The sequence below is a fragment of the Hippichthys cyanospilos genome, chromosome 16 (genome assembly GCF_059441005.1).
Source record: "Hippichthys cyanospilos isolate Australia breed blue-spotted pipefish chromosome 16, RoL_Hcya_1.0, whole genome shotgun sequence".
NCBI classification, from domain to species: Eukaryota; Metazoa; Chordata; class Actinopteri; order Syngnathiformes; family Syngnathidae; genus Hippichthys; species Hippichthys cyanospilos.
This window is the reverse complement of record NC_142384.1, coordinates 12,629,354-12,641,232: the sequence shown is the minus strand read 5'-3', so window position 1 is coordinate 12,641,232 and position 11,879 is coordinate 12,629,354. Positions and strand designations below refer to the sequence as shown.

Below are 11,879 nucleotides of genomic sequence, written 5' to 3'. Positions count from 1 at the left end.
TTATACATGAAATATGTCACATTAGACCAGCTCTAGATGTTTATCTACTCTAAAGTGTAAATCTAGGTTTAGAGTGACTTCATCACCAAGGCAGTCATTTTGCTGTGCCAAACCGCGCAACTGCTCTGATAAATTGTCAAATATGCAGAGTGAGTCTCCTGAAATAAAAATCAGGACCCACTAGCTTTTCAGCCACAGTAGAGATATGCTATCTTTAAAAAGTGATCTCCGTGTAATTTGGCGGCTAAAGATTCTGATGATGTCTTCTTCATTATTCACGCTGAAACGCTATTTGTGGCATCTGTAGGGAACTACATGGGGGGGGGGGGGGGGGGGGGTCACTTTCTTACGATGTAGCTTCCTGAGCTAAACAACTATTGCATGTATTGCTGTTCTCCCCTCACTGTCCCGTTTCTCCTGCAGCAATATCTTTCATCTTCACTCTCTGAGAACGTACACTTGAAACACTTTCTGTGAAGCGCACCCCCATCCTCACACTCCCGTGTCTTGCTCCTCCTCGTCCTCCTCCTCCTGCTGGGGCAAGAGGCGATAGTGTTCACTGCCCACCGGCAGGAAAGCGGTCCTAGGAAGGACGCTTTCTTCCTCGGGGGTCAGATGGGAGGTGAAATCCAACTGTTCGACAGAGCTGCACTTGGTGTACAGGTCGCGGTTGACCTCCTTGTCGTTGTCCTCCACGGAGTCTGCACCAAGCAGCCTGCGGCGCTGCAGTGTTGAATGGATATACCCGATGGGTACCGGTAAGCTTGCAAAGACTATGAGGAAGACAATCATAGCCAGAGCCCAGCTTGGGTACTCCAAAGTCGTCTCTGAGGCCTGTCCAGAGAAGACATACTTTTTATATAGTTATTTGTGTAAAATAGCGTTTGAAAGTCACAAAGAATGAAAGTTTGTAGGAAAATTACTCTTACCGTGGTTTCATTCCAAGCGGTATACGTTGGCCCTTTAAAGACCATCCTCAATAAACTGGCAGCCAGAAGTCCAATCATGGCCAGCAAGCACACGTATTTCCAAAGATATTTGTATACCACTGGCGGGCGCCATTTGAGCATGTCTTCAATATCATCCAGGAAGCTGCACATCCGGAAATTGGGAGAATCATTTCTATAACCTTCATTAAATTTCAAATATTTAATGCTCAAAATACAGAAAGATGCAGATTACAGTTGCTCTGGGACAAAATGTGAATAACCTAAAAGATGAGATCTTGGTAAAATTTGGAATATAAAATAACGCTCAGTATAAATTGTTCAGTTTTTAAAGTTTTCGTTTTAATGAGCAGACTGGAAGAAAATTAAGAAGTTAGCATGTAAATGTAAACATAAACAGGAGAGGCACTTTGGCCATGCATGTAGCTTAAGTAAGCTATGATGGTTGGCGTGATTTTTTTTTTTTTTTTTGCACTGTTTATGAACCGTCTGTCTGATATGTCAATATTTCATCTCTTCAACTCAAAGCAATAAGCACACCCTGTATTGCTCCTGTAAAGTTGCTTCTATTGAGTGTTTTGGTATTTGGATAAAAATAAATATTTCTTGGGGGAAGAACAATTCTAAACACAAATCAAATAACAAATTTACATTTTTAATAATAATTAACAAAACTGTATATATTTTTTAAATCAACATTTTTTTTTAACTTCAATTCAAACTAAGATTTTTTACCTTTCCCCATATTTTATTCAATGACAAGTGAATGGCAGACCCCCAGAAGACACATTTGACTTCAAAAGTGATCAGTAACGAATGAAACCGTGTCAGAGTATCAGCATCAAAGGGTGCGGTTTTGATTTAAGTCTATTAACTCTTTTTTTTTGTAGTTGCTCTGTGAGATTAATTCTTACAATTGCGAAAACATTTTTGATTTTTACCTACAGTGGACCCCTGCATACTTGCTGTTTTGCAAGTCATTCATTACTTACCGATCAGTGCCATAAACCCAGGCGACACTGATGGTTTCAAAAATAACGACAATGACCAAAGGCAGCGTGGCCGAGTAGTCGTCAAACATGGCCACAAAATAGTTGCCTGAGCGCTGAGTGAACAAAAGTCCTAGCAGGAAGCCCAAAGCACAGCTGCACACTGAAAAACAAACAAGGGAGACAATTAGACATCAGACGCCAAATCTTCTTAATTTGTGTTTGATTTGGCCAGCATACCAGTGAGTAAAGTGCGGTGGCGTCCCAGCAGTTTAAAATTATCCATGAGGGGTGTGAGGATCCCCTGCATGGTTCCAAACATGGTGCTCATGCCCAGATTGAGCAGCATGAGGAAAAACAGAGTGGACCAGAAGGGGCTGGCAGGGAAGAGAGCCATCACCTCGGTGAACGCTATAAAAGCCAGTCCTGTACCTTCCACCCCCTGAATACCGACATAAACAAACACGTGCAACATGACAACACTGTAATATATACATTTAAATCATGCATATATACAGTACATACTTATTTACATACAACCTTAATGAAGAGAATTAAATCAATTTACGGTAAACTAAATCCAAACAAGAAATTAAATAACTCTAGTACTAAAACTAAGCAAAAAAAGGAAGAAAAACACGACATGGAAATGAAAACTAAGCCGTAAAATCCAGCGACAGGGAATTTCTCGATATTTCATTTGTTTTTGAAAAAACAAAGAAATGAAGCGGAAAATACATTGTTCTTTTGTGGTGGATATCAACTTTCAAATTTGGCCTTAAGACTAGCCAGCAGGGAGGTCTATGGAAAGTGTACGTTTCCAGATAAATGATCAACCCTGTATTTATAGGCCTCTGTTTATTTAGTTTTCCTGCTCACTTGTCTAACACAGCTTGCTTCCGCCTTTCCTGGAAACTTTCAACATAAAGTACAAAAACAACTTTGTTTTTCACCTTACAGCACTGCACACGGAATTTTACACGACCTTCAGGATTCCCGGGAACTGTGATACTTCAGGTTGCCAACACTGTCTACCTCCAAGTGTCCGTCACTTTGTGAAGATGTCTGCATGGATTCTTTCCTCGTGTAACGGTTTTCAAACGTGGGCAACAGAACTTTTATGTACAAGGACTCCATATTTACTTGGGCCAAGGAGAGAATCGGGATGCTTGTAGACCAAGACAAGATGTAATTTAAAGCATGTTCCTGCTCCTGGCAGATTATGCGCACCTTTTTCATCTCCTCCTCCAGATTGCAGTCGGTGATGCTTGGACCCAGTGCGGTGCCGTACTTGCTGTACCATTCTCTGTAGTCCGATACTGACACAGAGATTGGCGCGGTCATGTTGAAGCTTGGCCATCCGTGCGCCGTCTGTCCTTGGAGCCACATCGTGCTGAGAAGGCGAACGTTTCTGCAATAAACAGAACTCACATAAGGATATAGATCGATGCCATATCGTTGTAAATTTTCTGATAATATGGTTGCCTTGTTTTAGCTCCTCCCACTCTTGTTAAGATGTGATATTTTTCATCTATTCATTTGAATCTATGGCCCGTTCATGTATATGAATGATATGAAGTTACTTAAGCTTCAGAACCTGGTAGTGTTTTGTTTTTGTTTTATCATGTGGTGATAATGATGCAATCAAATTTATGGGCTTTGATACATACTCAACCACGCAGTCCTTTGCAATGTTTTTGGCCCGGAAACCCAGGATGACGAAAACAACGAGCGAGGCCAGGACAGATGTCATGAAGTTGATGCCCGAGACCAGCAGAGCATCTCTGTGGCAGTTGTTTTGGACCGGATTGTAGGAGGAATATGCAATGACAGAGCCGTAGCCCAGTCCCAGGGCAAAAAAGACTTGAGTAGCAGCTTGCCGCCAAACCTGCATGTTACCCCAAATCTCCAACTGGGGGGGAGGAAAACCCCAAGAGAAATTCGGTCATATTTTAAGTCTTTATAACATGAATCAAACACGTTACAAGATGAGTGCTTACTCTGGGATAAAACATATACGTGATTCCCTCTGTTGCTCCATCCAGTGTCAAGCCTCTGATGAGGAAAATGAAGAGCACCACATAGGGAAAGACAGAGGAGAAGTACATCACCTGAAATGTGGAAAAGCAGAGCAAGAGCAGCAGTCACTTGATGGGAATGTGGGGGAAAATGGGGAAAAAATTCCACGTACAAGGAATAAAACGAGTGAATGAAGCGAAACGTGGCTTGCCAAGGATTTTTTTGGTTCACCTTTGCAGACGACTTGATGCCCTTAATCATCGCCAAGGAGACAATGGTCCACGCGGCTAATAGGCAGCCCGTCATGACGGAGTTAAACTCTCCCGATTCCTCGATGGAATTTGAGATGTTCAGAGCTTTCCGAAACCAGAAATATGATGTTGCCGAACTTTGTGCGCATTCTCTCGCTGTAGATGAGAGCAACAAAAGGCAACTCGATATGAAATGGGATTATTTGTGTAAACGGGCGCAGTCTACCTGTTTCATTGATGGCCACGTCAATGGGACAGTTCTCCCAAGGTAGAGGATACTGAAAGGAGTTGCCCATGTAGAAAAGGCTCCATGCAATAATCACATTGTAGTACAGAGCCACATAAAAACAAACCTGAGGAGAAAACAAATTCATAGATTAGCATAGGTATATTACTGCATTTACACATATTACACTTTGGAAAGTATATAAATATCATGTTACAGCCCCTTGAAAAAGATTACAAACTCCTGTTTTTTTTCATGTTTTTGCCATTTTGTGATATTGGGGTGGTGGCGAGAAGGCGTCTCCGATATTAATACGGCCTCCATCTTGTGCAACTCAATTGAAAGTGGGAACATATGTATAAAAAAAAGGAAGAAAAGTTAGAAGCAGGCCTACTAAAGGTGGGGGAATTATAAACCGATCTTGAAGCCTCCCCCGTTAAAGATTGTAAAGATTTTATTTTCAAATTGAGTTGTACATTAATGGTGGGGAAAAAAAAGTTTTGAAGTCTTTTCTTTTTTTTATACAATGTTCAATCTTTTATCCCAGGTTATATACCGTAAAATCCCCAAAATGAAGATTTTTTTGTTTTGTTTGTCTAGTTCCATTTAGAATGAGAACAAATATCAAGAAAGATATCCATATTTTGACATATTCAAACAGAAAACTAACATGTGTGGTTTTGACAATTTAGACGTGCTGGAAAATAAACACAGACACTGGATGAACACAGAGATTGTTGTTCACGCTTTGCGTCAGTGGGGGAAAAAGTTACACAACAGCTCTCATGTTACAACGTCCGCTCTTAGTTTTATGCCCAGATGCGCTACGAGAAAACTTTGCCTTCTGTGAAGGCTTTTTGAATAATAAGGCAAAAGATAAACCAAACTGCCCAATCTCTTCAAACCCAAACATACTTTGGAAAGAGTCCCACATTGGAAACACGGCGTGTGGGAACACATTCGGCGACTGCTATAAATTCTCACCAAGCAGCTTGAGTAGCCGATGCCGGACAGTTTTGGGGAAATGTGCTTCCACACTCCGATGCTTCCCTGCCGAATGCTCTGGCCAGCTGCCAACTCCATGAAGAACAGCGGAACACCAACCACAAGCAGAAGAAAAACATACAACAGCATGAAGGCTCCTGCAAGGAAGGAAAAGAAAAACATGTGGCGAGTACTTTTAGGGCTACTACAGTTTGTCTGTCATCAAATGTGGAAGATTGGTAGAGCTTTGAAAAATATTTTAACCCAAGAAAAACAAACAACAGACTCAAATATGAGCTGTGTGACCTTAATATTATTGTACTTTTATTTTAAAAATCGTCAATACTTTTGCAGTCATTAAAATTTATATAACTAGTTTATTAATAACTAGTTTATGCACATGAATCATTTTCATGAAGTTTGTTCAATAACAATCAAGTCATGCCTCATTTAATTCCCTTTTCATTTCAAATCCAACTACATATATACAGTGTGTATATATATATATATATATATATATATATATATATATATATATATATATATATATATATATATATATATATATATATATATATATATATATAAATGAATTAAACCATTTTGTATGTTTTAATGCATTTACATTCCCATGTTTTTTTATATTGCTAGAATGGGGGCTTTCTGTAACTGCCGTTAAAATCACGTGTCACATTTTTAAAAAAAAGAACTGTAGGTCAACATGAACACAGCAATTGCGGTTCACAGGAGGTCACGTATTAGTAAAACTAATATTATACTTTTTAAAGCAGGACCGGAACAGTTAGTTTATCTTTTCAAATAAAGTGCAAATAAATTGGAACATGTATTAACTTATTGTGCAACTGCATTATACTGACTCCTTTGCAAAACCATGAAGACCTTTATTTCAAGGTAGAAACAGATTATGTTGCGCAATCTATCTTCTGAAGTTACTGAATAAAATACACCTTGATATACAACGGTGAATGTAGTGCGAAAGTGTAATAAATCGGACTAAGATGGTCTAGCACTCGGTTTTAAGTTGGGGGCACCTCCCGGAATTCTTTTGCACTGGTTCAGGGGTACTTGGCTGAAAAAAAAAAAAAGGTACTGTAATATAATTTCACAGGGGCTGCACAACTGACAAAGTAACCAAATAACCTTCTAAAACAAAATTGTGCTCTTTCTGGGATAAAGTATCCTCAAATTTGTTGCATGTCTTAACTTGAATCACGGTTGGAGCTGTGTGACTGTACCAAATCTGTTGCTGAACTATGTGTACTTTGCAATATTTTAGATCAAATATAAAAACATCACGTGAGCTATAACGTTCATTGATAATCACCTCCTCCATTCTGATGGCAAAGGTACGGGAACCTCCACACGTTGCCCAAGCCAACACTGAAGCCCACCTGGGCCAACACGTACTGGATCTTGGAATCCCAGGCCGGGCGCTCTCCATCGTTGGTTTCGTTTGCATCGGGACTGAGGGCCATCTGAGACTGAGACTGACTCTCAGTCAGCCATGCGCCATCCTCGTCCACATTCAGTGAAGGTTTCTGCGTCTTGGAATGAAGAAGAACACATCAATTGATAAATTGTATTTCTAAAGCCCGGTGGCCCGTTTAACAGGCTATCAGTTATACTCATTTAAGGTACAGGGAAAAGAGCAGGCGGCTTGTTTGGCTATCGTGAAATGGCGTGCGTGGAGCTCTGGCCGCCAAGCCATCACCCGCCATGTGAAAAGAAACACATGAAGACGTGTGCTGCAACTCAAGCCGCACCAGCACACACACAAGCGGGGGGGGGGGGGGGGGGGTTGTTTCGGAAGCCTATCTCAAATATCGGCGTGGCAGCAGATTGAGCACATGTGAGATGTTATTTGACAGGAATACAGGAAGAGGAAGTGCGATTGCAATCCAAAATAAATAAACATTGCATTATATGAGCAGGTAATGACCCAGGAGCTGAAGTGACATTATATCATTGTGAAGTTTGTGCTTGAGCATTAAAGTTTTTCAAATCAGATTGAAGCATACTGTGCGTGCAGGCTATTAGGAGAATGAAAGATATGTGCAGAGCAGTCAACTCTTAAAATGGATGATGGGTGGGGGGGGAGTAGGATAGCATTGGTCGAGCCCGTGGGTGTTGTCAGGGTGTAAATGGAAGGCACGTGGTCAGGATTTCTGACATTGGAACATTTTGACTTTGTCATGTTGGGCATTGTCCAATTATAATGTCAAAATGAAAAAAAAGGTGCTTTTGCGGAGACACGTGGGTTGACACCACAACACATCACAAGCATTCGAACTGTTCAGTGAGACCTTGCGGTTGCAGGTGAGAACTTTGTCACTACATTTTGTCACACCTATATGGGAACTTTTATTTAGTTGCTTTTAATGTCAAGGGCAAAAGGAATGGCAAATGTGTTATGTCACAATGCCCTGTTCTCACTCCAGTACATTGTTCCAGCCAGAGGCAATCAGAGGTTTAGGGTTCCTCAACTCCAAGTTCACAGCTTTGTGCGTTTTAATCCAATATCGTTGCAGTTTTCGTGCAATCGTTCTCGTGTAATTTGAGCCTTGGATGCCCGCTTATTAGTAAGTGTACACATTAGAAAAAATGGCGAGCCAGTCGCAGCAACAATTGTTAAAACTTTGCATGACAATAAAACGTGATGAGGACAACTTCAAAGTAAAACATAGTTTGCAAAATATTATACTGAGATGAACGCCTCAATAGGCTTTTATTTTGAAGTTCTTCATGGCATAATAGCTTGACTATTCTTATTCTACTGCAACTGTTGCTACCAGCTTCCAATACAAAAAAAACATCATTGTTTTGTTCTAGAAGTCATGTTTAAACACCAATTCAGGGCACTAACACACAATTTAATTACTTAATGTTGACTCATATTTGCTGTTCCAGCTGGAAAATTCATCTCACAGACCAAAGCTTTTGCGGAGGGACCGGAAGAGCAGGAAGAAAGTGGTGTGCTACTAAGCACAGTTTAGATTTAAGTAAAAAAATGTCGATAGTCAAAAACATGATGAAAGTTGGTCATTTATCATGAAGTGGAAATGTGTTATTTGTTTTTTGTGTTTAGAATTGCTTTTCGCCAATCATAAAAATACAATTTTCATTTTTATCCAATTATTCGAAATCCGATTAAAATATTCTGTAGGAAATCCAAAAACAAGATGGATAGCTGCAGCCCTAACTAATCATTTTAAATGTTTGAAGTGAGGTTCACAAATTGATTAATTAGTTATTATTGTCAAGCGCCCCTCCTCCACAGAATAACGCAACATCTCGTTCATGCAGCCTCTGCAAATATCCATAAAGGCCTTGCCTGAAAAGAAACCAAACCCATTTCGATAGGAAATGCACATTTCTCAGGATCTTATCACATAGCTTGCAAGACAAACACTACACCAAAAAAGGCATTCAAGCACATTCTTCAGGCCACCAGCTTGCTATCTGCTGGACAGTACCTTAGTGGAAGAACATTACGGCAACATTAGAATGAACAAAAGCAAGATTCATTGAAGTACAGTCTAACATGTACCTACAGTTGGTAAGAATAGTTCAACTTAAATATTGTCTCATGATCAAGAATGCTCCTATTGTGGTTTGCATCATTGAACAATTACACGGCATCATACTGGGAGTTGTTACCAATCGTGTACTGGGTATTTTAGTACCTTATAAACACTTAACATCATGAAATCTCGAATGACGCAATCTAGGTACACGACTAAGGTGAAAAGCAATGTACATATATATATATATATATATATATATATATATATATATATATATATATATATATATATATATATATATATATATATATATATATATATATATATATATATATATATATATATATATATATAATTTGCAGAGCACACATTAAAATCATTACGAGTAGAAGGTGAGCCAAGCATACACAGAACAGCATGTTCTACTCCCACAAATTGCGTATACTGTGATATGCACACACGTGTACAGCAAAGCAGATTTGGTCGGTTGGCCAAACATTAGTAGAACAACCTTGAAATTTCAGCAAGCAAGGACAGCAAAATACATTTTGAAGTGCGTATGAGAGAATGCAAATTACCATGACTGACAGCTCGCTCCAGCGCTGTACAAGATCTCGATCTTGCTGTCTTTTCAGTATTAATTGTATTTTATTGTTATTGCAGGATCCTTTTCAAAGCACGTCCTGCTAAACTGGAAGAAGTTAAAAAGTTTTTGTTTTGTTTTTAACTTCAGTTGCGTGTTCACAGTCGGGTGAGGAGGCGGTTTTAAAGAACCATGCGGTCACGCACGCGTTTGGAGCAAACCAAATAAGACCAGTGAGAGGTTACTTTTACTACAGCCAATGGGCGGGCTACAGTGGGCGTGCCTAAACTAAATTTAATAGATACTGAACTTCATTGTTATGCAAGTGACTCGTGAAATGTGCACTCGTGTTTTTAAAATAATAATAAAAAAAAGGTAAAAATAAAGCAACATCCAAGCATATCATGCAAAGTAACAGTTAAATGTTTTTAGTCAGTGCTCGTTTTGATAACTTGCACAATGAAAAACAACTTTGTGTACGAAAGTTTAGATTTTTCAGTGACTTTGACTGATTAGAAATGTTAGAAATGTGTTCATATTGCTTAGCCAGTGAATTGATTAAAGAATAACTAATAACAGAAAAAAGTTCAGTTCCCTTAAATAAGGTCACTATGACTATTAGGGAATAAATATTTCGTGCTTTGCGTTTGTTGCATTATTGTGAATGCTCATGAGTCCGTTTTAATAGAAAAAATAAAAAGTACAGATATTTGTTTTAAATATATGGAATAAAATTAAAACGTTGTCAGACAAATAAAAAGGCAGCTTGACCGTATTTCAGACGCCAAAAAAAAAAAATACGAAAATCTCAGAAACAAAGTACAGTACTGTATAGCCCTTAATTCAACCTTCTTGGTGATCTTTTGCCACTACTGCTGCCTTAACTGCGGTTATACGTCACAGTTTGACGCGGAAAAAAAATCAACAGCAGAGGACGCTGTGCGGCAACACAGTACAACAAATCCCAATAAGATCGCTCCTTTCACACAAAACTGGTCATTAGTCGTAAGCATTATTTGGCAAAATTGGGATAAGTATTTTACAATAAAAAGACATTGTGCAATCCTTTGATTATAGAAGGAAATGTATTAATTGCAAAAGAATAATAAAAATACAAAAGCTAATTAAGCACAAAATAACATTTATTATGATACAAAAACATTGAAAACAAGAAGACTATATGAAAACGATGACAAAATAAATACATGTTGAAAATGAGATTTTATTTTTTATTTATTTAACCCAGCCAATGTGAAAAAAAGCATAACAGCTATATAGAAATGAATGATGTTGACAACAATTTAAGGAATGTGTTCACCCAGGGCCAATATGACATAAAGTATCACATTGGAGTGTTTCGTGACATAAATTAATAATATAGAGCTTAAATGTCCTACTTAAAGCTCATGATAAATTAAGTTATTGCACCACAGCACATTTATTCAAATAACACTATTAAAATATTTGTATCTCATTCACAAATATTTTACGCAATCCTTGCACGACAGAAACTAAAACTCACACGTACGGCCAGAAATGTCTGAGTCACCAGCTCGTCGCCCAGGTTTTTTTAAGGAAGGAGGTCATGGATGCTTGTCATGTCACAAATGGCGACATCACAATGCTTCGAATTCACCTTGGGGCTGTCGTGTCTAATTTCTTGTCCCGTGTCTGCATAGGCAGACTGCAATGCGAGGAATGTTGACGTTGAATTAACTATTGAGTGACAGCGGTGGTGGATGTCAAAGGGAGGACTTTGTAAAATGTTACATTTAAATTCTGAGCCGCTTATCAGGTCAAAGGCCAAGGAAGATGGCCGCCGATAAGCAGGCACACAGGTCCTGTGGTCTGTCCACAAATCCACCATGCTTTTTTTTCTTACCATACTAGAATAAAGTGCAATCCCAACTCCACTACAGTAGGTGGCAGTGGCACGCGGAGGTTTTTTTTTTTAACTACAGACAAACGAGCGCACTTAAAATCTTTGCTGTTACAGACCGAAACTCAATGGCAATTTCGTTAATCTTTGTTATATGTTTAAGAGGAAAATGGTGCATTGCTTCTTCTTGGGGGGAGGCGTAACAGAAAAAAATTGAGAAGCACTGCGTTAAATGCAAAATGTATCCATACGTAAGTCCTTACAGCACCACAAAACAGGACACAGGACAACTAAACTTTTTGAAACTGAGAGCAACTATGTCATGCATGTTAATTAATGATATACTGTAATTCAAGATTCAAGAGTTTTTTTGTAATATACATAGTAATACTACACAAAGAAATTCTTATTCTGTTCAATTTCCCTAGCAGGCTACATTCCACAATCGAGCAAATA

The 11,879-nt window shown here is 38.9% G+C and overlaps 1 protein-coding gene across 1 annotated transcript; it reads right to left on the bottom strand.

Moving 5' to 3' along the window:
* Positions 1-338: 338 nt before the first annotated feature.
* On the bottom strand, positions 339-9,639 carry slc6a16a (solute carrier family 6 member 16a). The gene is made up of 12 exons (XM_088436720.1): positions 9,540-9,639; positions 6,762-6,981; positions 5,417-5,574; positions 4,433-4,559; positions 4,187-4,362; positions 3,937-4,047; positions 3,607-3,848; positions 3,167-3,347; positions 2,177-2,378; positions 1,940-2,099; positions 930-1,092; positions 339-834 (listed from the first exon to the last, which is right to left on the bottom strand). The coding sequence occupies exons 1-12, from the start codon at positions 9,540-9,542 to the stop codon at positions 493-495; spliced, it is 2,085 nt and encodes a 694-aa protein (XP_088292846.1). The 5' UTR covers positions 9,543-9,639; the 3' UTR covers positions 339-492.
* Between the last annotated feature and the right edge of the window lie 2,240 nt (positions 9,640-11,879).

Excerpts from the sequence above, each read along its gene's own strand:
- slc6a16a (XM_088436720.1), bottom strand. Across the intron at positions 3,348-3,606 it reads GCAAAGGACTGCGTGGTTGA|AAACGTTCGCCTTCTCAGCA; the intron begins GTATGTATCAAA and ends TGTTTATTGCAG. Across the intron at positions 2,100-2,176 it reads CCACCGCACTTTACTCACTG|TGTGCAGCTGTGCTTTGGGC; the intron begins GTATGCTGGCCA and ends TTTGTTTTTCAG.